The sequence below is a fragment of the Gadus macrocephalus genome, chromosome 13, assembly GCF_031168955.1.
Source record: "Gadus macrocephalus chromosome 13, ASM3116895v1".
Lineage (NCBI taxonomy): Eukaryota > Metazoa > Chordata > Actinopteri > Gadiformes > Gadidae > Gadus > Gadus macrocephalus.
In genome coordinates this window covers 21,375,210-21,400,990 of record NC_082394.1, presented here as the reverse complement: position 1 = coordinate 21,400,990, position 25,781 = coordinate 21,375,210, and the positions used below count along the sequence as shown (strand labels likewise).

Here is a 25,781-nt window from a genome sequence, read left to right as displayed (position 1 = left end):
TGAATTGTGTCTTTTTATTCCAGAACCTCTTTGATTTGATCGTCAGTCCCACGAGAGGACGGGTTGGAATATGCGCAGGAATAAAAGTGCTGATGAAAGCAGACAAAGGAGGAAAGTATAAAAAAACACGAAAGAAAGAAGGAAACAGGTGGATGGCGGAAAAGGTTTGAGAGTGTGTGTCCATGTATGTCGGTGCACGTGTGTGGGGGGGGGGGGAGTGCGTGTATGAGCGTGCATGCATGTGGGAGGGAGGTTCTTCCCCTGTCCCAAGGTCATGGGAATTGTCTGGCTCCCCTGCAGCTCTCAAACAGATCCATTAGTATGCTGCTGCTGGCTGGAGGTGGCGTTCCTCACCTCCTCACCTCCTCCTATCCTCCTCACCTCCTCATCCCAAGGTTTGAATATGCAATGTGAGGGGATGCTATGTAAGTGTGTAAATGCAAAATGTAACCATCACACAGTTGTTTCTTTATATTGTGTGTTTCTGTGTTGTTATCAAGTCCATGATATGTTTGATGAGTTTTATTGGCTAAATGTTGTGTCTTCATCTAAAATACTTACTTAAATACTTTTCATACTTTTCGTTTCAAAACAAAAAGGTTGCAGAAAATACCTGTCTGTGTGTGTGCATAATGCACGTGTGTGTGTGTGTGTGTGTGTGTGTGTGTGTGTGTGTGTGTGTGTGCATGTACGTGTGTGTTTGTTGTGTGTGCATGCGTGTGTGTGTCTGCGTGCGTCATGTGTGTGCGTCCATGAGTCATGCGTGTGTGTGTGCGTCCTGTGTGTGTGTGTGCGGTCTCACCAGCTTGTGCCGGGCGTCGGTGAGGTGTGTCTCCTCATAGCTGTCGTCGTGGGTCGTCCAGCTGTAGGACACCAGGAAGTGCAGGATGGGGGGGTGATAGGTGGTCTCGGGCCGCGCCCAGCGCACCACCAGGGCGCTGGAGTTCAGGTGGCGTACCTTCATGTTGATGGGAGCGCTGCTGCACACTGTGGGAGAGACAGCGTTACACCACCCGTACTCTACACCACCTTCATGTTGATGGGAGCGCTGCTGCACACTGTGGGAGAGACAGCGTCACTCTACAACACCTTTACTCTACACACCAAAGAAACACACGGAGAGATTCAACCTTAAACACTCTACACTCTTAATGAGCAGGGAGGAAAAAGCGAGAGAGCGAGAAGCGAGAGAGAGAGAGAGAGAGAGATAGAGATAGAGAGAGAGAGAGAGAGAGAGAGAGAGAGAGAGAGAGAGAGAGAGAGAGAGAGAGAGAGAGAGAGAGAGAGAGAGAGAAAGAGAAAAAGAGAGAGATCATTGATTGAGGAAATAGAGCAGCAAGGCTTATGATGCCAATATATTCTGAACTATTGTAACAAACAGCAGAGCAGGAGGGGCGGAAAAAAGATGCAGAGACAGACAGATAGATGGAGAGCGAGATACAGAAAGAACAGGCAGACAGCGAGACAGACAGAGAAGGAGATTCAGAGAGAACAGACAAACAGAGAGAAGGAGAGAGAGATAGAGAGACAAAAGACAGACAGAGAGACAGACACACGGAGAGCAAGATAGAGACAAGAGACACACAGACGGAGAGACAAACAGACAGCGAGCAAGGTAGTGAGAGAACAGACAGATAGAGAGACAGACAGACGGAGAGCGGGGCAGAGTGAGAGAACAGAGGAGAAGAGCTGGCCGAGCGGAGTTGGACCCTAATGGTCTATTAATATTACTGAGTGACAGAGTGAGTCACCAGCAACATTCACACGCATATATAAACACATTACAACCCATGGGGACAAGCACTCACACACTCACACTCACACACACATGAAGACATACACACACACACACACACACACACACACACACACACACACACACACACACACACACACACACACACACACACACACACACACACACACACACACACACACACATGAAGACACTCACATGTTCACACTCACACTCACACACACACGTGAAGACATACACACGCACACACACATACGTTCATGAAGACACACACACGCAATACATACGTACACAAACCAGGGAATGCAGACACACACATGCCTTATACAGATGCACTCATTCACTAATAACAAACAAACCTTAGCCCACACATGGACACCTAGAACTAGGTGTGTATACAAGCAAAATCAATACACACGGCATTTTTACAAACATGAAACACAAATAAGTGATGTAAATGTATTTACATCATTTTTCCAGCAGCGTTTACAGTAATATGCCAGATGTTGAATGCTGTCCACAGCCACGAGATGTCGCTGTTCCCCCAGCTAGGCTGCTACTACGCCTTACTGGCACAGTCCTGACTAGCCTGTGGTGTTCCTATTATGTACTGTATGGGCTTCTGCATAAAAGACTTCCTTCTCTTGACACCCAAGCTATAACACAGGCACCCAACTCATGTAGACTTCAGCCAGTAATCGGAAGATGTGTTTATGGACCGGCTATCAAATCAAGCAGAACATTTCTTTCAGCTGTTTGGTTATGTTATGACCTGGTCATAATATCTGAAACACGAGAAACAGTGCGCCAAGCTAAATATTTGACTAATTTCTTTAACAACATGGAGACGAAGAGGCCCTACTGAGACGCTCTTCATCATAAAGGGGGACGTTTGTGAGTGGTGAGACTGTGGGGAAGGCATGGAGGACGTGGAAATAGCTTGACTAAGAATAGAGTGCATGTGCGTGCTGGAACCGAATACATTAGCTCGCTATACATAAAGAGCTGAGATAAACTTCTCTCTAGTCGGCAGGGAAGTTACAGCTCAACGTTACTAATCAGTCACATAAACACACGCACACAGACACTCCAAAACAGACACACCACCCCCAACACACACACACGGCCCTCCCAACACACACACGTACACGAGTGGAAGTACATAGAAGAGCACAGAGGAGACGCTAGTGTACGGAGATGAGGATTGTGTTCTGCAAATGAACTGTTGCTGCGGCTATGCTGATTAAGCTGGGCTCCACTTATTACTGGAACTACACCTGCATATGTGTGTGTGTGTGTGTGTGCGTGTGCATGTGTGTGTGTGTGTGTGTGCGTGTGCGTGTGTACTTGTGTGCGTGTGTGGCACCAAATCCTTAAAGCCTAGGGATTTATATTTCTAACATGGCCGTTCTAGATATTGCTCGAGAAACAAAATATTATATTTTATGAAACGGTTCTGTCCTGGATGCTTAAATACAATTTGCTTTCCCAACAAAACCATATCTCTTTACCACGCAAAACAAACAATATCTCTTTACGATGCCAAACAAACCATATCTCTACCAAACCAAACAAACCATATCTCTTTACGACACCAAACAAACCATATCTCTTTACAATACCAAACCAACCATGTCTCTTTACGACACTAAGCAAACAATATCCCTCAACCACACCAAATAAACAATATCTCTTTACCACACCAAACAAACTATATCGCTTTACCACGCCAAAAAAAACTATACATAATGGCAATAAAAGTAAGTCTCTCTGTGTCTGTGTGTGTGAGAGAATGAGAGAACAAGTATGTATGTGTCTCTGTTTGTGACCATGTATGAGCGAGAGAGAGAGACAAAGAAAGTGTGCACACACACACACTCACAACCACGCACGCACGCACACACACACACACACACACACACACACACACACACACACACACACACACACACACACACACACACACACACACACACACACAAACATAAAAACACTCAGAGCCAGCCGCCCCCCCCCTACACCAGGGACAGGAGGAGCTGCGGTGACTGCGGAGGCTCATCACACTGGCCTGAACACTTGGGAAACGTGTGACACAGGTGGAGGACAGGTGGGAACAGCTTCTCACATCTATGTCTCCTCCAGTCCCCTCCCTCCCAGTCTCTCCTCCAGTCCCTCCTCTTCCCAGTCTCTCCTCCTCTATCTCTCCTCCAGTCCCTCCTCTTCCCAGTCTCTCCTCCTCTATCTCTCCTCCAGTCCCTCCTCTTCCCAGTCTCTCCTCCTCTATCTCTCCTCCAGTTCCCTCCCTCCTCTATCTCTCCTCCAGTCCCTCCTCTTCCCAGTCTCTCCTCCTCTATCTCTCCTCCAGTCCCTCCTCTTCCCAGTCTCTCCTCCTCTATCTCTCTTGCAGTCTCTCCTCCTCCAAGTCTCTCCTCCTCTATCTCTCCTCCAGTCTCTCGTCCTCCAAGTCTCTCCTCCTCTCCCTCTCCTCCCAGTCCCTTCTCCGCCCAGTCTCTCCTCCTAGTCCCCTTGAGTCTCGCTCCCCTCTGAGCTGGTGGAACTCTGAGAGGCAGAATGCCTCTTCTGATCTGAGGTCAGTGTGAGGAGCTGCCTGCTTCAGTGCAGCGTGGCTGGGCCTCAGGTCAAGGGTGCAGAGACACATCTCTGTGGAGGATTAAGGCACCGCCATGAGGATGGAAATGATGTCAATCAGAACGAGTCGAACTACACTCGTTACTGGTGGAGGGATGGATTTGGAGAGGAAAAGGGAGCAGGCACATGGGAAGAGGGAATGCATATTTTATTATACATCTATATCCATAATGTTTCTATATCATGTCTCTATGTCAGAAGGAGATTTATATAAACTGTATATATATACTGTATATATATATATATTTATTTATTACCCGGGTCTTCTCAATGGCGTGGAACGCTCCGTTCACTTGCATGGGCCCTTCACAACTTCAGGCGGTAAATTATATTTGATAATTCACCGTTGCTAAGTATAATTGACCACTGTCAAGGAAAGTTGATTTTTGCTGTTTTTCGTATCACTCCACAATTAGTCCGGTAAATTTCTCTGCTGATCAACACTACGAATGCTGGTAACAAATAAATTGTAAAAGACACACCGTGTGAAGTTATGTTTTCGTTTTGGCAAGTAGCCGTGTAATAAGCGGGATAATGTATAGAACATCGCGCTGTTGGCGCTTTTTGTCGGCGTTCTATACATTATCCCTTACATATTCTGCATTTCATAGGGGTTGCAAAAACAGCTTCTCAAGGACATACTGCATCACACGTGAAATGTTTCCTCTGTGCATGGGCTGTGTTTGTGTACAGAGGTGGGTGTATGTGTGTGTGTGTGTGTGCGTGCGTGCATGTGCGTGAGTGTGTGTGTGTGTGTGTGTGTGTGTGTGTGTGTGTGTGTGTGTGTGTGTGTGTGTGTGTCTGTGTGTGTGTGTGTGTGTGTGTGTGAGAGTGTGAGTATGAGTGTGTTTTTGTGTGTGTGTCAGCTAGCATCTGTGCTGTGTCAACTGTCCTTGCAGGGCATTTCCCCGCCCCGCTCAACCCACTTCCATATGGTAGATGAGACACACACACATACACACACAAGCAAACACACACAGACACAGTCACACCAACACACACACACACACACACACACACTCACACCAACACACACACACACTCACACACACTCACACACACACCAACACACACACACACACACACACACACACACACACACACACACACACACACACACACACACACACACACACACACACACACACACACACACACACACACACAGACAAAAACAGTCACAAACCTATCTGCACAACAAGCTGTATCCACAGGCTGACCAACCGCCGCACCAACACCATGCAAACATAAACACAAGCATAGAGATAATCAACTCACACATACGGACCTGCACGCATGCACACATCACACAGCACACACACACACACACACATACCCCCCCCCCTCCCCCACACACACACACACACACTACAGTAGTGTTGTGTGAGCAGTAATTAGGTGGAAGCAAGATGATGTCTGGTGTGCCACCAAACGCCTTATGCTAAGGGAGTTGTGCTCCCCTGCTCACTGGCAACATGATTTCCACACACACACACACACACACACACACACACACACACACACACACACACACACACACACACACACACACACACACACACACACACACACACACACACACACACACACATCTTTTTCTATTAGCCAGGTAGTTGGGGGATACTGCGGCCCAGTGTGAAGGATATTCACCAGTGGAACCATTCAGAAGGGCCCACTCGAGTACAGATAGCCAGCTGCGTAGCCCGCTGGAGACTGACAGGCTGAGTGAGTGAGAGGTTGGTTTCAAGAAAACAGTGAAGCTACTTATTTGATGAAAACGAGTCTGATACATCGTTTCCAGGGGTAAGATCCTGGTTCCAGTCCTGACTTAAATGCACCCATATGGACTCACATCGCCCGCTATGGGTTAATAATATGCTAACTCGTCCTTCCCTGTTACTTTCACATTTGGGTTAGAAGGAAACGTCAAACAACATTCAGGTTACAACCCTGGATCTGATGTAGCGAGTGGGGAGAGAATAGCAATGTAGCACCTACACTTAGAACAGGGTGGACCAGAACCAGGCCAGGAGGCCTGTATGTTGACAGGTACTGAGTCAGGCTGTATGAATTTCAAAATAAAAGTCAATTTTTTTAGTCCTTTTCCCTGGGAAGTTTCAAGGATCTTATGAAAGAAACAATGCTAGAGAAAGTCTGCTCCTCCTCCTGGATTCCCATATGTTCATTTAAAGGTTTTAATTTAAAGATAAATCTAGAAGCTAAGCTACAGTCTGATCATCTAGTGGGGTTCAGTAAGACTCAGTACACTAACATAATCAACTCAGATCTCGTCTTTTTGTCCACATTTATTCAACTCATTCATTCATCAATTTGAGCTTCTTTCGACATTAATTTATCCAATAAAATATCTAAATCATATTTTTTTCAGCAGAAATACAGGTTCTCTTTTTATGTTTACAGTAAACCCCGTTTTAGCTCTCGCTCTCCACCCTACGACCTCAGTAAATGATATCCTCAACTGTTTTCTCAACAGAAAGAGTTCCAAAGGACCGGGCGTTAAACCTCACGTCACACGCTCGCTCACGATTAACGAAGAACCCCAGTGATCTGGGAAGGGTTTCATCCAGAAGAGGCAGACCCTTATTTTAACAGATATTCTAGCAACATCTACATCTGAATCAACCAGAACATCAACATGTCCACCAAAACCCTGTGAGACTGAGGGGCCGGTTGGAACTGGAATAGGTAGGGTACTACACCCTTCAAGGTGACCCAATATTTAACCCTAGAAAGTGATCCCTGACCTTTGGAGGCCTCGGTCCCGTAGGGGTCACTGCCGCCGCCGCCCCCGCCCCCCGTCAGGTCGGGCAACCAGGCGTCCTTCACAGCCGACTTGAAGATGTGGCGGTGGTCAAGGCTCTGCAGGGGTCTAAAGTTGCTCCGCAGGTACTCCACCGACTTGACGTGGTCCTGCTGCTCCGTGGTGAAGATGGAGTAGAAGGCCTCCAGCTGGGGAGCTCAGAGGAAGAGGAAGATGAGGAGGAAGAGGAAGAGGAGGAGGAAGGGGAAGGAAATAAAGGACCTTGTTAAAGCAGCTCATTGTAATGCAGCGATGGTCAACACTTCTCTTGACCGCACACACACACACGTTGCTATCCTACCCTTGGTTCCAAACATGCTATTACATGTTCCGTTAATTTACTCCGGCCCCCCCTACGATATATTGGTGTGAGGGTGACCTTGCACACATCATAGCAAAACTAATTTATTTTCTGTGGAAAACACAGTTAATGGGCAACCCTGCCCCAAAAATCTCTCACTCAAGCCGATTTAACTCAAAAGTTCCCGGTAAATTACCGGGATAACCTTTCAGACACCGTTTGTGAGTTTCACTATTTAGCCGTGCTGCCAAGTTCTGGAATATTTCCTTCTTGAGCACTTTCACACATGGCTCGGCAATTATGGAGTACATGGGCCAGGGACAGTTATAATGCAACACTTATGGATACCAGCCACCTTGAAACCTGCAGACTGAGAGAAGGCCCCTTATTTTGGAATTGGTTCAGTTTCCAGCCGTTCGCTGGCAAACAAAATAAGCTATATTGATATTGTTAACAAATCAACCGAACAGCATTGACCTTTTCAGATAAACTGTTTTGGGTTGAAATAAGGTTTGATTAGTGCGTTCGCCTCAGGTGAAATCCTATCACGTATGCCGTTACCTTTACGTTCCTCTCCTGGCAATTTTCCTGCTTTCACTGACAACACAGAAATACAGGCAGTGTACTGGGAGCATCATTATGTCATAGTAGGTAAACTCCCATTCATATTCTCATGGCCCCTAGCAGGTAATGATAAGGATCATTGAAGTGAAAGAGTGCATGTCTGAAAGGGGCTAAAGAGATCAATGTCTTTAAACGTAATACTAATGTTGGACAGGACAACTCAACACATGTATATGGAGTGAAGGTGAAACAAACCCAACCCATTGAATTATATCATTTCGTGTATTGCAGACATTCCTTTGCATATAATGACGTTAGAGTTGTAAGAGCCAAGCCGGAACAATGATAATTCCCCTGGAGTAAACACATCTGTGTCTTTGAGTCAGTGGATCTATTGCAGAGACACTTATTGGGCTCACCTGCTCTTAAAATACTCATTATTCTATTTGGAAAAAATCACTTGATTACAATGATGTGTAATAAAGGAAGAATATATAGCAATCTACACAAGCCTTCCTTCTGTCTGACTTGGCATGAGATCGCCTGTGAATGAGAAAACTACCCTGTTAGATAGAGAGAGAGAGAGAGAGAGAGAGAGAGAGAGAGAGAGAGAGAGAGAGAGAGAGAGAGAGAGAGAGAGAGAGAGAGAGAGAGAGAGAGAGAGAGAGAGAGAGAGAGAGAGAGAGAGAGAGTGAATGAAAGCAAGAGAGAGATATAGAGATTGAGGGGACATAGAAAGAGAGGGAGAGCATAAGAGGGAAATAGAAAATGAGTAACGTGTGGGGGCGTCCCGGGGGAAATATATCTTTCGGCAGCAAATTCCAGCATGCCTGTGTGTCATCCACAAAGCCGAACCAAAGTGAGCCCAGAACGGGTTTCCGTCACACGGCGCCAGCAGGGGCTCGGAGCTGGAGAACATGGACAGAAGGAGTCCTTCCATCCCTCCGCCTCCTGGCCCGCCCACCAGCACCCTGCCGCCGTGGGGAGACGCTCTCTTCATGGTTCCAGGAGACAGGGGGACGAAGGATTGAGTTGGAAGAACACAGCAGTAACTGTAACAGCCCAGAACACACGGAACCGGATTAAGGTTTTTGAAGTTTGATTTCTTCTTCTTCTTACCGAGGGCTGTTTGAAGAGAGCGAAATATATATAGCCTGCTACATTCACCTTGCAGCGTTAAAACAAAGGATAGCGGATGGCTTAGATTTGCTACAAATATGAGGCAAAAGATAGTCCTATTCTGATATTGCAGTTAAACAATCACGGATTCAATTATGTGATGTATTATACCTTGTGTCATAGAACAACTGACGACTCGACCGTCTAACAGTCTACTACTGCTGCTAATGCGCCACATTCTGTCACTGCATGATGTGCTGGGTACTGAAGTTCGGTTCTTAACACAGTGTGGCCAGCTTAACACAGTGTGGCCAGCTCTCTAAAGTCGTCCTAAAGGACGACTTTAGAGAGAATGCAAGTCACATCTGGGCATCAATACGTTAAGCAGAATACACCCCGGGGAATACAACTCCAATCATATCTTTCTGGAACAGAATCCCGTCGGGTTTAAGATGAAGGTAAACACAGGGACTGAGCGACCGCTGAATGAAACAGGGGCCAAAAGATTGATTTTACTCATTTTATAACTCTTTAATCTTCCGCCTTAGTTTATGTTTCTGTTTGCTTGGTTATCCTATTTGACGGTATTCTGTACAGTGAAATGGGTTTTGTAGGTTTGTGTGTTTGTGTGTGTGGCTGTGTGTGTGTGTGTGTGTGTGTGTGTGTGTGTGTGTGTGTGTGTGTGTGTGTGTGTGTGTGTGTGTGTGTGCATGTATGAGGCTGTGTGTGTGTGTGTGTGTGTGTGTGTGTATGGTATTGTGGGTGTTTGTGTGTGTGTTTGTCTTTTTCTGCGTGTGTGTGTGTGTGTGTATGTGTGCGTGCGTGTGTTTGTTTATGTTTAGTTGAGTCTGTCTGAAAGCGCAAGTTGTATGCAGCCATAACAGATCAGTGTACAGTTTGCAATTATAACAGAGACTGTCAGGCGATTGTGGGAGTAATGAATTGTGTCAGATGCTTTTCTACAGCCTATGCAGTCCCCCCACCCTGCCAGTGTCACAGACACACGCACAAACGCACGCACACACCACACATGCACGTACATACTCACATACGCACGCACTCACGCACACACAGGTGCACTCACGCACGCATGCACACACGTACGCATGCATGCTCCCACACAAACACACACAAATTCTACCCCCATGCTCCGCACATGCACAAACACAGTGTGAATGGCAGATATTATCCACCGGCTGCTATTTAGTATCCTTCTGTGCGAGCAAGACTGTTCAAACATGGCTGGCCGGCCGGTTCAAACATGGCCGACGCTGCCAGAGTTGGCAGCCTCCCCGCTGACCTCGTGCTATCGCGCGCGTCGCAGCACAGAACAGAACTGGCCCCCAACCCCTCTCCCCTAATCATCCCCCAATATGCTAATCCCTGTCACAGTGACCTAAGCCAACTCCCCAACAACACACACACACACATGCAGTGTAAGCCACACACTCACAAAAACACAAACACCACACACACATACAAACACTAAGACACACACACACACACACACACACACACACACACACACACACACACACACACACACACACACACACACACACACACACACACACACACACACACACACAAAACACAGGCCTAGAGCCCTCCTTTGTGACCACAGTGATCCTAGGCCTGACGATAATACTTTTTGTGTGTAAATCAGTTCCACTGGAGGCAGAGCCACCTTTAACTCTGGACTTGTGAGATGTAGCCATGCACAGTATCAATCGCCCACGCAGACTCCTGGGCACCCACCTGCCTGTGAACACGAACACACGCCCAAACCAGGAAATGCCACACAAGAGCAGATAAGCACGCAACCGGGGAGCCCGTGTCTGTTTGGAAGGATAAGTTTGAAAGGGTATTTGAGGGGAGAGCTGGTGCATCGATCCTGTCTCAAAGCAGACCGCTAGCAATGCCTGTCAGGGCCCGACCCACTTCAAGCACTCACCCAAAACAAAGGGGGGGGGGGGGGGGGGGGGGGGAGAGAGAGAGAGAGAGAGAGTGAGAGAGAGAGAGAGAGAGAGAGAGAGAGAGAGAGAGAGAGAGAGAGAGAGAGCTGGATAAACAATACGAATCACAGTTGAGGCTAATTCTCTTCACCCTGCTTCTTTCTATTTTTCTTCCTGACGTCTCCTCAGAGAATAACGCTGCGTAGAGAGCGATCCACAGAACAACAACAGCCTTCTGAAGAAGCCTTCACTCGCATCCAGCAGGACTTTCTTCAGGCGTCAGCAGCCGACAGGAAGGCCGGGCGTGGCCTGGTCGGTAAGCTTCCTCTTTGTTCGCTCTAAAGCCCACACTTCACTCTGCCACGGCTTGTTGCCTCACTCCCAACACCTCCCTAATCTGCCTTTGTTTGAGCCATCGCTACGGGCTAACCGTCTCTGGAGCGGCATCATAAACGCCTGGCACAGCGTCCTAGCTTCCTGTGGGGGCCGTGGAGCCCGCAGCAGGACCCCCCACAAGGCTGTGAGGACCTGAAGGAGCTCAGTTGAAGTCACGGCAGTGGTGGCATTGGGGTATGAGGTCGCCCCATACACAGAATAGTAAACAAAGCCTAAGTTCCTTAAGAAAAACATAACAACATGTGGATTTTCCATCACACTTTTCCATCACACAACCCGTTTTAAATTAGATTACAAATACAGGGACTGTTGCATGGATATATTATAAAGATAAAGTGTTTGCAGCACTCGAGTTGAGGGGGGATGAGGGGGGATGTCATCCCCCTTTGGATTTAAAATGATCAAAATCATCCCCCTTCTGAAACAGCCATCCCCCCTTCCAATCCCCTGTTATTTTATCAATTGATGTGGAAATATTACCGCTCCTCTGCCGAATGCATTTTTGAAAAAAAAGAATACGTTTTTAAAATCCTTAAATGTGATGCATGCCTCCGAACCGTGTGATGCGACTGATCAGCTGCGTTTTTGGGGATAAAATAAGAGCGATGACAGTAGTCATCGGTCTTATTTTATCCCAAAAAATATATAGCAATATAATAATGATAGTAATAATAATAAAAATAATAACAATCATTATCACACCGTTGGTCTCCCACCATATGCGCTGTCATCAGCACAAATGATCTGTCCCCAGGGGCGTAGCCACATGGGGGCCACGGCCCCCCCTGGTCAGAGGTTGGCCACCCCGCTGGCCCCCCCCGAGTCTGATAAAAAAATATATATATTTATATATAATTAAGTGTTAGTTTTAAAATTTAAAAATCCAGAGCGGAAACGGTCTAAAGAAAGCTGAAATATATGCACAATTAGTTTGATCTAACTTTGACTGAATGTTATATTTTGACATTACGAATAAATATTGACAATGGAGTCCGTGGAGTCCCCCCCCCCCCCCCCCCGTTGACAATGGAGTCCCCCCCCCCACCACAGTAATAATGTCCTGGCTTCGCCCCTGTCTGTCCCTAAAAGTTCAAATCCCCCCTGGCTTTTTTTTACAACTCGACCAATGAGTGTTTGAGGTATATTTTCAACAAGCCTTTCGCACCAATGGAATATGAATTTCATCATACATTTCAGTAACAACCGCCTGGCGTTTGACTGTTAAAGGTTTTTCAAAATGTAAAGAAAATTATTATAGGCTCATAAATCCAATGCAGCAGTTACACAAGGAGTGGAATACCAGGATCTAGTACTTGTACTAATCTAGAACCGTCTAGGATTCACTTCTAACTGGACAGGTGACAATCCATCAGATATCATGGAAATACCAGGCATGCAGCCTGCAGATACACCAGCAGCCTCCAACATGGCTTAGTGATGTTACATGGGTCCCCCCCCCCCCCCCTCCCACACACACACACACACACACACACCATCCCTCATCCACCAGGGGACAATTAACTTGCAGGAGCAGCATCCCGTTTTGAAATAGTCAACGGAAAACAAATAACATAGAAAATAATCTCATCAAACAGAACAAATAAAATCTAATTAAAACATGGAATAAAATACTAGAAAAATGTGAAAAGGTATGGGAAGAATAAAAGTTGTGAAGATGAAGAACGTGTGTAAAGTGTGTAAACAACTCTAATGGCATACAGCGTTGTTGTTAGGTCCCCCATCCCCATCCTTTTAGCCATGATACAGGGAGACACAAACAGGAACTCAAAAACCCTCCCCTGTGCCCCGTGGCCTGTGTTGTTCTTAAAGGAGGAGAGGAAGAAAATACTTTTACGTATTTCCCCTGCCAGACAGCGAGGAAAGGGGCAAGAGGGAAGGACGCCGGGGCTTAGGAAGCCACCGCTCATAAGCTCCTTGGATCCTACAGTTAGTGTGGATAAAGTGGATAGATCAAACGTTGATCCAAAAATAATTCATCGCCTCCGAAAAATAATGAGCATTTATAAATGTATAATGAGAAAACATAATTGTGAGCCACCGCGATCTCCCGCTCCGTGAATGCAGAGAGAAACGAGAGTTATTCCACGCAAACCTCATCTATCAGTACGTTACCATTGTTATGATTTATCGTTCTAAAAAGATAAATCTGTAGATAGATTACAGATATGAAGCTCAAACTCTTTTTTGTGAGGCAAAAAGAGTAAGTGAGGAGAAGCTTCCTTTAGTGGGTAGACTTCTGAGGGCATTCTCCATCCTGTGCATTGTGTCAATCAGAGAGATGGGACAGGCCTTAATGCTCTGGTCCTTGCCTCTCTCTCTCTCTCTCTCTCTCTCTCTCTCTCTCTCTCTCTAGTCATTGCGTCCCTCATCAGAATTACATTTTGACTAGTAACAAGTAATTCTTACTAGTATGGAGTCATTCTTACTAGTATGGATTACATTTGGGTGCCACAAGCAGCGCTCAACTGTCGTTATTCTTGGGCTTTATTATTATTCAAATTTTCTTTATTTTTCCCTACAAACTTTTGGAACCACAATTCTTCCACAATCTTTCGCCTAAAGACTAAGAAAAATTTTCATATTTGCTTGGAATCGTGCGCTACCAATCAATTACATTTTTATTTTATACTTACAATATTATTTTCATAATGGAAGTCATGATAAAAATGACTTTTCTTTTAAGAATTAAATACATAATCATAAATTCTCATTCCTACTAGTGAGAATGAATAATTAGATTTGAGATATTCAATATTCGATTTTAAATGTGATTCTTAGACTATTTTTAATTCCCCTTCTTGTAAAAAAAATCAGAATAGTTGGTTATTAATTATACAGTGAGGCTGTACACAGAGACAGCCTTTAAACATTACATCAATGTCGCGGCCATTTTGGAGAGGCCAAGACTGACCAGGGAACAGATACTAGTTAACAGAGAAGCTGTGTTTTTACATTTACATTTCTCAACCCATTTCAAGGAGCTGTTTTTGTATTCGTATTAAATCATATTACATAATATACAAAGTGTATATATTTGTTGCACTCTTGAATAAAAACGAGTAATTGAACTTGGTTCAGAAATGTAAAGGGAACAGGTTTTTATCACACCCTTAGTGCCTTTTACACCAGACGCCTAGTGAGTAACCCAAGAAAACGTTGAGGAATGGCCACTGCAGAACTATTTAACATCCAAAAATACTCACACAATATTCAAACTACATAGCCTTGTGGAGGCAATCTAATGCTCCGTCCTTTCACCAAATTATTCTATGCATTTAGAGGATTTACTTATAGGTCTATAAAGTTAGTTTGCCCCTATGGATGCAGCAAGAGGACTGTTCATTGAGGAACATAAACAGGTTTCTATATGCAACATGTACAGCACCATGGTTACTAGAACAAAGATACCTGATCCTGGTTGGTTAAACTGATTTGTTCGCTGGCTAGAGCAGTAAAAAAATTGACCTTGATGCGAATAAAATGAATGTCTCTTCTCCGCAGGACGGAAATCGCGCTGCAAGTGTACAGCCCATTCAGCTTCATGATTTGGAATTCTTTTGTTGATGTGGGAAAAAATCCCCTGGACTAATGGCGTTGAAAGTAGAAGGACCCTGAGGGGTGCTGTACTCTGGACCAACTGTCAAACACTAAAGTGATGGAGGCTTGTGTTTGACAGAATGAAAGTCTGGATTGATTTCTTTGTTACAATTTGTTAAGCTGTTTTCTCTTTCTTATTCTTTGATATATAGTTCAATTAAAGAACATGGAGAGCCTTTTATATATCTGTCTCAGCCTCTCACCCTCTCTCTCTCTCTCCCCCTCCCTCTCTCTCCCTCTATCCTCCTCTCCCTATCCCCCTTCTCTCTCTTCCTTGGGCTCATTCTCTACACTTTCTCCCCCTCTCTTCATCTCCCCTCATTTCCCTCTGATTCCATCTGCCCTCCGATGGATACGTTTTTCCATCCGCTCCATCCATCCCGTTTTGTCTTTTAGCTCAAGCCTTCAATTTATTTATTGTTTCAACACCAGCAGCACCACCCCCTCCTCCTCCACTGCTCTCTGTACCACTCAGAGAACGGGAGCAGCAGCAGCAGTGGTTCCCCCCAACCCCCCCCCCTCCACCAGCAGCCCTTGTAAGCTAACAGGCTGAGTGGCGGCTGTGCTGTGCCCTGCTGAGGGCTGTGGGCTACAGGGGTGACGTGGAGGACACCTCCCACAGGGCCGGCCGTCCACCCTCTCCTCCAGCGTTGTTTACCCGCGTCGTGACTCTGTCTCTGTGGGGTGGATGGGTTACTCTACATCAAACATGGAGGCACTGGGCAGGCCTGCTGGTCTGATGTGGTACAGTTTTCTCACTACGACGTCCCTTCAGATTGCTCTGAAGAATCATCTTCATCTGTTCGTTGAAGTACATTTCATTTTCTTGGTTTATTTGTTGGGTTACAGAGCGAGCCACACTATTGTCATTGTGTCTTATTATTTTTGTATTCCTCACTATTATGCATAATTATCTACTCCCACAGTTTGAGGAATGAATACAAGACCCCAAACAAGAAATCTGCCATATATCAGTGCAAAAACAAAGCATGGGAACAAATAATGCAGACTTTTCTTTAACTAATATTTATAATATTATTATTTTATATTTTATAAGTGACCAAAAATGCTAAAATCAACATCTCCAAATCTGTACACCTTATAGTTCAATTAAAGAGGCATATGTAGACCGGAATTGAGGAGTTCACCAAAAAGTTTAATACCGCTTTGCCCACAGGGGGTGTTTATAACTCTTTGCCAGACCTAAATGGCCACGCCCCCCGCCCCGTTTTATAACAATTTCTGAAACTTGGAATCTGGATCTTATTTGACATGCTGAATCTTTTGCCTCGAGGAGACCTAAAAGGCCAGTCTTGATCGATTTGGCTGCAGCTTGAAAGTTTTAGAAATCTTTGGTTATTTTGGATTTGAAATCTTAAAACATCTCTTGTTTAAAAATCGGCGTAGGTGAGACTTGAGAGGTCGGTGACATGAGCCTCATTGGTGTGAACGGTGAAAATGGCCATGTCAGCTTTCTTTTCAGCCATTTCAACATGTGTAATCGGCCATTAGAGTCGTTGGCCCAATCCCACAGTGAGCCCTGAGGACTAAGGAATAAGGACTCACAGACTTAATTGATCTCAGGTGCTATGTGAGCGAGTGTGTGAGGCCACATGGCCTCAGATAGGTATATATGGGATTGTGACAGCACTTCACGAGTGCACGTGTAACCTTGACAACGTTTAATGACAAAGATGTTGCTAACACATGCCGGTTTGGAAATTCTCATTTAGACATTTTTTTTATGTTTTTGTAAATGCAATTAAAACAATCGGCTACAGCAATTTATTAATATTAGAAAATATAATTTCTACTTTTGAATACTTCAGTGTAACGGATGGATTGAATAATTAAGGTGATTATTGGCCTACACATACTAATCATAAGTCAGAACGGGCTACATTTGGCTGAATTAAAAGTAGTAATATGAATAGCCGTTTAGGAGCCAAAAGAGCAGGCTCTTGTTGGTGAGCTGATCCAAATGATCTGGCTCACTAAAAAAAGGCAGAAATTCCTATCTGGTTACGCAGAATGGCGAAGTCACGCCACTTCCGGTAGAGCCCATGGGACCTATGAGATTGAAAAATATGTATGAATATGTACTGAAACTCTCCACATGCCCCAACTTATAATGGTTTTCACCTCTTTTGATGCTTTTATACTCCCCTTGGAAAAAACCTAACATTATCAAACTTCTTCACGAAAATGTTTAGTTTTCTTTGCATGAAAGATTATCATTTAAAACCACAAACAACATATGTGTAATCCGGGGCAAATAAAGACTGGGACCAGAAAATAATTAATTTCTCTCCCTTGAAACCCATTCATATTTTTCAATCTCATAGGTCCCATGGGCTATACCGGAAGGGGAGTGACTTCGCCACAGAGAGTAGCGTTGTCTTGTTGTTTACCCTCCTAATTTCCGGATTCCCCCATGGTCTCCGTGGTAAACGTCACAATGCTTTGAACTGTATTTTAGGTGAAGTCTGCACTGATGCAGACTCACGGAAAGGGCTCGGTAAGTTTGGAATCAAACCCTCACGCCCTTTGGAATTCGACATTGGGACAGCCCTAAAGCCCTAAATAATTTCACGAGAACGCGCAATAAAGTCTGTGAGTCCGTGAGTCCGGACATTGGGATTGGGCCATTCAGTCTTTACCATTCTGATTGGTGCTAGCTTGGCTAGCTTGACTAGCGAATCAGTGAAGCCCGGATGTGAGGATGGTAAACATACCAACTAAACAAAAATTATAAATGTTGAACTATAAATCAATAAATCAATAAAAATGAATATAAAACGATAAAACAATAAACTAAATTCGGATAAACTCTTTGGCCTGCTCGCAGTTGTATCTACAGCTTCACCCACTTAGTGCATCAAACTTTTCTCCAGATTTTCGGCTTACGTCTTTCTTCCAAAAGAAAAAGCGCGAGAGCTGACAAAGCCAGTATCTTCGTATCAACATCATCCATCGTTTGACAACAGTGACTGGTGATGACAGCGTGCTCTGTGTTTTGGTCTAGAGAGAGGACCAGTGGGGTATTCCACGAACGGAGGTTTAACAAACAGATTTAACGCTGAACTCTAGGTTGATTGACCCTGTGTCAACTAAACTAGAGCTGTCGGTTCCACCGCACGTGTTATGCATTAGTTCAATGAAATGGAACTCTAGGTTCTCCCAGGTTCTCCTATGACGAGGAGAAGGACATTATCACAAGTATACGGAACGCTAAAGCCTCTGCAACCCAGAGAACCAAAGCCTGGCAGCGGATCGCTGACCACGTAGGCCTATGCGTTAGTTACATGTCAAAAGCATGATCCTTAATATTTGAGACATGAATCTATTAATTTCCCAGTTAACGGTCTTAACGTTCCTTCCACATAACCCTTTTCTTCTAAAAAATATGTACTCCGATGGCTCCCAAGCGGTCAGTCCAGAATTTAAATTGTCATACCATATGTGTCACTCCTGCATTTAAATAAGCCCTTTTTTTTAAGACAATCGTAAAAAGGCTGACAGTCGGCAGACTGGATCTGGCCCTCAGATTGTCTCCCCTGGTGGAGGAGCTGGCAATAGACATAAATTCAGGGCACCCTGGCATGGAGGGGGTACCTGTAGGTACCTCCTCAGAGAGTCAGGGGCCATGTGGGGCCATGTGGTTGAATGTAGGTTTTTCAGTTTTTCTTTTTTCTTTTTTTTTTGTCTTCGAAGCAACACATGCAAACCGTGTCCGTGCCACAGCGCAAATGTTCCAAATGATTTTCTTTGGTAACTAGGTAGAAAACCTAAAAGGGACAATTCACTAACTTCACAGATCAAGATGGATTAGTGCTTGCAATGGAGCCGCCGGCTACGATCGAACATTCTCCAGTGGATGTAAGTCCGTTAGGACTATTTTATACTTTCTGTTGTAAGCGCCTCTCGGCATAGTACTCAGCCAATATTGCTCTTTGTACGATAGTAGGTCCTTGAAAATCTTGGTCTGGACGTGGATGGGTCATCTGAAAAGACTGAGATGTGCTCACCATCTCCAACATTATAGATAAAACTACCATTTGCAAAAAACGGAGGGCTACGCAAATAGTCTGGAGTGAGCTGAGGCCAGGTCCTCGATTGGTAGTTTTGACTATGTAAGGCTAGAGAAGGCTATTTAAATATGTTAAAGATTTGCGTGAGAATCTATATCTCTCAAGCAAAAAGTCTTCCGGATATGCCAAGATGTCGAGCAGTGGTCTTATTAATCGCTCCCAGCGGATTGCACGAATAATTCGCGCTCCGATATCAACCTGCCTCTCATCAAAAGGGCATTCCATTGTGAACACATTATATCTGCGGTGAACGCGGGTTTAAATACCCAAAACCGGATTATGTTCCAAACTTAACCTGCGTGAAACCTGCTCCGACCAGGTTTGATTCAGAGCATGTGTTTCTATAGTAACTAACATACCGTGTTCATTTTGGAACGGAAAACCTAGGGTTGCCGCAAACCCTGGGTTAACTTACCCGGTTATGTGATAAAACCGGCTTTGTGGAATACCCCACTGGAATTTCCGGTTTTTCGCGCCGCCTGTTGTTTTGGAGACATTAGGCTAAATCTCGCGCAAGCGCAGAATGTACGGCGTCGGCAGTCGGCTATAATCGCGTAGGTGTGTACATCTCATTCCGGTTGATCGAGTCGGCCAGATTAATAGCCCGACTTCATTTACTGACGCGAGTCGGGCAGTCGGCCCGGTGTGTCGCCGCATTAACAGAACAATGTCACCGCACATTTATTTATCTCTCTGATGTTTTATTTGTTCTGTGTTTTAGTTAAAGGTTGGGTATGGGATTTGCGAAACGCCAGCACATTTTGAAAATACACAACTCAAATGGTCCTACCCCCTCTCCTTCAACGCTGACTCTGACTCCACCCATTCCAAGTACATGGACGCGCAATCATGCACGAGCGAACAGATGCGTGAGAGTGAGCCATTAGCTAGTTAGCTATCTCCAGTAGCTATCGCAGGATAACAACAAACAGAAGCTTGCTCTGGGTCAAGAGCTTTGAGTACGTGCACGAAGGGGTCGTGCGGGGAGTGGCGGAGGGGGAGGGGGAGTGCAGTACGACCATTTGATTGACATACTTACTGTCCAATGCCACTCGGTGGGTCTGGAAATCATTGGCTGGAGTTTTTCAAGCCCTGCCCGTTCCACAGATGATTGACTTTTTTTAATTTTCATGTCAGTACTTCTAACTCAGTGGCTGTAAGTGGGTTATGATAAGGATTTCAAGTAATTTTGCAAAAATGGCCAAAAAAGAGAATTACATACCAAACCTTTAACTGTTGTGTGTTAGCATTTTTTGTATGTTTGTCTTTGAGCTGAAAAAAATCAACACCGCTCATCTTGCAAAGCACTCCCTGGAAGAAGAGATATTGTGTCTCAATGGGAACTTCCTGGTACTGGAGCGTTGAGGTGTTTCTGAGCAAGACGTCTCATCCTGACTGCTCCTGACGAGCTGGCTGTCGCCCTGCGTGGTCGACACTGCCGTCGGTGTGTGAATGTGTGAATGAATGGTTGTAACCCGCTTTGAATAAAAGGTTCAAAATCCCCTAAATATAAATGTTAATGTAAATGTGATAATGTCAAGAATATGCAAATTAGCCACCATTATTAAACCAAACCCAAATCCGCTTAAGAGAAACCCAGAGGTCTGAAATGTGGTTTGCCCATCAAGGACCTCCCCTTAGCTAATGTGGTAAGTTTGTTTTGACAGGGTCAATTTAAATGACAACTGTTGCAGTTGCTCACCAAACAATTTTTACAAATCAAAGGGGAAAAAAAGCTGACTTCGACCATTTCGAAGGTGCACATCTCAGGGTTGTCAAAGTTGGTGAACGTATGGAATCCGCATTTAAGCAGAATAGCAAAAGGACCTCTTCGGTGACAGGGGACGAGGAAGACTTGTGATTGTCGATGAATGACAAGTCTGCTTCAAAGTCCCCCTGGGACTCAAAACTCGGCCTTGCTCATTAGCCTTGCTAGCATTAGCATGTCAGCATGCTCACAGAATAGGGTACTGGCAGTGATCTGTCAAAGAGCTCCTCAGGTCATTGCCAGGGCTCAGCCTTCACAGTGGCTGAACATCATTCAGAGAGGCACACGCTTATACGAAGGAATAAGTATCATTAACTGACTTGTCTGATAAAGGACCTCGCACACTCTAACCTTTTCTCTTCATTAAAGCTTCTCATTTTGATGAAAGTTAGAAAGAATAATATAAAACAACCATGTTTGGCTCTACAAAAAATACAATCAACATCTAAATGTAGGAGCCTGCCTGACAACATGCTCAGAATGGAGCAAAAGAGATGTGTTATGTGTCCCATGTATCCCAAAGAGGACTCATATACAAATGAACCTTCCTGTCCAGAGTTCGACCCTAAACTCTGTTCGACCTTGAGTCCTCCTGTTCCCGCTCAACAATGAGCATTAAAATAAACAGCTGCTCTGCCTTTGTCGCCGTTCTCTGTGATTGATGCGCAATGCAATTACCACTAATATAGTACCATTTATAATAGAACAAAAACAACTCAGCTTGACAAGAAACGTTTTCTGTTTGTTGTTGGATTTCCCTCGATTGGATACTTTCAAAATCAAGCCACCTGTAGATATATAAAATGTGCATATAGAAATGCACATGCATACCTGATCTTCTGTATGCTATTTTATTTAATTTATTAAAACATCTATTCCAATATGTTTTTGTACGTATATCCGCACACATCTTTTTCAGTTATTTGTATTCATTTTCATTTCCTTCTTTCTATTATTCAGGGCGTCTCATTCACCCGGGGACGGACAGAGATCCTGTGCTCTCCAGCGGGGCGCGGGGGGGGGGGGGGGGGTCTCACCTGCTTGTAGGAGACGTAGACAGGCCTGCTGAAGAGGATCCACTCCACCACCTTGCTGCAGGGCGGCGTGGTCAGGGAGCCCGTGTAGCGGTAGTAGCTGCCCAGAGAGGCCGGCAGCAGCTCCTTCAGCACAAAGGGCTCCAGGAAGGTCTCCTTCTCTGTAGGGGGGGGGGGGGAGAGGATAAAAGCTATCACAATTACCAACATTCAAAATCAATAAAACACAGCACAGATTAATCCAAGGTGACCGCGGGAACTGGAAGCCACCCAGGCCCTATTGCTTTAGCGCCATCAGGTTCCAGTAATGGACACCGTTTTAGCTTTTCCCCTTTGCTCATTCCGGGCCCGGCGACTGGCAGACACCACCAATGCATTAGAGACCTCCAATTAAACCTTAAACTGTTACCTCACACCAAATAACCAACATAGCAACAGCAGGTTGCCAAGGCCGGGCTAAGCACATAAGAACTAAGGGTTTGCACTCACAACAAATAGCCCAACAAAGCCTGCTGGAAAGAATAAGGTTCCTTTTTGAGCGATGTTATAATTGATCGCAAAGGACAAAAAAAACACAGTGCTGTCTTATAGCAATTGGTCTTCTCTTTCAACTCTACAGATCCGCTCCTGCGAGTGTTAAATCTGCGATTCCTTGCAATACTGTTCAAGGGACTAACAGTCTGTTTAGCCATGGTAAAATGAGAAGAATCAAGGGTGAACTTTAGGTTGGTCCCTATGGCCAGACCCCCCGCTGAACAGTGGGCGGTGATCATGTGAAACACTCCAGGGTTTCTGCAATATGCAAGAGGAGCAGCTGTTGTTAAGGCTAAAATAATCTGGAGTGATGTCTCCTACCGAACCATCTTGTCTCAGCTCGGTGTGAATATACACAGATGGCTCATACAAAGCACACACAAATATAGTTACATGGACAAAAACAACTACCCACCTTTACATATCACGAGACTGATGTATGACTCAAAAATATACAAGGTTTAATTTAATCTCCTGGCACAATTGATTTAACTTCTTGATTATAAGATAGTCTTTGTTTTACTGCAGTCGATTTCTTGTTCAAATACAAATACCATATTGCATACATACAGTCCAGATAACGTCTGTAACCCATACACAGGCACACACACAGTGCCTTGAGAGTTCACATTAATACACGGGTACCAACAGAACTGTCGACATAAATTTCATGGAGGTCTTCCTCATTTAGACTGTTTCAACTATTATTTCTGATAGCAAAGAAATACAAGACGCAACAGAAGCGAAGGACATGGCTAGGCACCGGAAGTCAGAAAACATTAATAATGATTCTAAACAAACATTAAGTCACACCTTTTCAAAGTTGAAATAACGCATTGGGCCCTATTTTAACAGTCTGAAACGCAAGTGAGAAGCGCAAAACGGAAGTAGCTTTGTGGGCGGATCGCCGCTGTTGCTATTATACCGGCGGATAAATGACTCTTGCGCCCGACGCAAATCTAAAAAAGGTTACCCCGAAGTAGCCTAATTACCCGTAGGTGTGGTTTGGGCGTAACGTGAAATAAACCAATGAGAGTGCCATCTCCCATCCCCTTTAAGAGACATGAGCGCATTTGAACTTGACAAGAGTTCTAGTATTGTAGCCTATACATTATCGTTATCGACTTGTGTTCCTAATATGCATGTTTTCCCCCGTTAATGTACATTGCCATGGACTGTATTATGCGTCACGTGTTTAGTTTGCGTTAGTTTAAACAGATAGGGGCACACACGCGCACCTGCATTCATTCATTATTTTTTACTCGCGGTAAAACAATGTTTTCTCACGATCAAATAGGCTACTCATAAATCCTAAAAGTTATGGGCTTGTACACGATGTCTGTGTCAAGAAAATATGCGTTTTCTGTACGTGTTTGCAGATGCATTAATTAAAATACATCTTATTACCGATGTATCGGCTGTTCTTTCCCAAATAATTTAAACAATGTTTATCATTTACCGTAAAACAAGATTTTGTTTTGGAAGGCTGGGATATAGCCCACTTTGCCCGAGATAATTATTGTTATTATCATTATTTTACCGCATGGCATATCTTACTACAGTGTTCATTCATGCAGCCCCTTTGGAAAAAAATTTTTTGCACAATCCACATCATCATCATAATATTTCGGCAAATCGTTTGCATATATGTAATGTGTATAGCTTACTGGTGTGTAAGCTTATGTTGCAGTTACGACCTGCCATAGTACGTCAAAATAGCTAAACAAACTGCGCTATCCGCTAATGCACTTAGACCAGGTCAGTTGCACAACTGCTTTATCGATCTGTAAGATAGCACAATGTGTCATTTGCGCCGGAATTGGCTGAGAATCGGCTTTGCGCCGGGTGCAGACTAGCAAAGATACATGCTTCGGTGTAGAAAGTAAATTGCGCTGGATGCAAGATAGAGCCCATTGTATCTAGATGTCTGGGTTCAGACATCACCGCGCTCATTTTGCATTAACCAAAGCTGCTGTTTGTAACAGAAAAACCAGAGTGCTGTCTACAGATGTTCAGTGCTCCCTTTTGTTTGGCGGGTGAACTGACCTCCGTCTAGAGCCAAGGACATATTCCCCAGGGTTATTTTTCCAATGTCCGACGGGCTATTTGTACTATAAGTATTTGCAGTGAATTGCATATTTGACAAACGATTGGATTCGTAAAGTTGTAATTAATAAGTTGTGTTCATACTTAATATCTTATTAAGTTGTAATATATTCAAGTAGAAATTAAATCCCAATTTTCAGTCTATTTGTTGTGAACAGTGCAAAATACTTACTGGGCCCAATCTTGCATCCAGCACAATTTACTTTCTACACCAAAGCATGTATCTTTGCTAGTCTGCATCTGGCGTAAAGCTGATTTTCCCCCGCAGCAAACCTGCGCCACTAAACTTGCGCCCTGAGTGGCGTGTCTGCGAAAAGAAGAGGCGTGTTTTGGCACAAATGCTACATGGTGCTATCTTACAGATCGATAAAGCAGTTGCGCAACTGACCAACAAATACCTGGTCTGAGTACACTAGCGGATAACGCAGTTGGTGTTACTATTCTGACGTACAATGGCAGGTCGGACCTGCAACCCCGGGGCTGAAAAGGAGTCCTACTCCGGCCCTGAAATAGACCCAAAGCTGCGACACCAGGAACGTACATCATATGTGTTTTCTATGCCGAAATTTACATGACGACTCAGTATTTCTGAAGTTGTAGAAGAAAACGCTATTCCATGTGTGAATTAGGCCATATTATTTGGCCATAAACTGAGCCATTTGAAGTTTGAAATTCATGTGGTCAAGCATCTGTCTCATCGGAGACTGCAAACGCGCTGTCAAAATATCAATTTGTCAGGTTCAAATGCGCTCATGGCTCTTAAAGGGGATGGGAGATGACACTCTCATTGGTTTATTTCACGTTACGCCCAAACCAAACCTACGGGTAATTAGGCTACTTCAGGGCAACCCTTTTTAGATTTGCGTCGGGCGCAAGAGCGTCGGGCGTATACCGCTCGTATCGGGCGGTATACCGCCGGTATAATAGCAACAGCGGCAGAGCCCCGCCCACAAAGCTATTTCCGTTTTGCGCTTCTCATTTGCGTTTCAGACCAATAAAATAGGGCCCACTGTGTCGCAAATTAATGTGTGAATAACTGCACACATTTTAAAACCGTGTCTCAGACTTG

General features: G+C 44.6%; 1 protein-coding gene across 5 annotated transcripts in view; it reads right to left on the bottom strand.

Moving 5' to 3' along the window:
• Window positions 1-25,781, bottom strand: part of LOC132470481 (receptor-type tyrosine-protein phosphatase gamma-like) — a 289,677-nt gene that overhangs the window by 37,282 nt on the left and 226,614 nt on the right. For all 5 annotated transcript variants that reach the window (XM_060069138.1, XM_060069137.1, XM_060069135.1 and 2 more), the window contains exons 7-9: window positions 22,076-22,233; window positions 7,171-7,375; window positions 803-987 (exon numbers count right to left, since the gene is read on the bottom strand). In XM_060069138.1, the coding sequence (XP_059925121.1) occupies window positions 803-987; window positions 7,171-7,375; window positions 22,076-22,233 (548 nt within the window). The remainder of the gene's footprint in view (window positions 1-802; window positions 988-7,170; window positions 7,376-22,075; window positions 22,234-25,781) is intronic.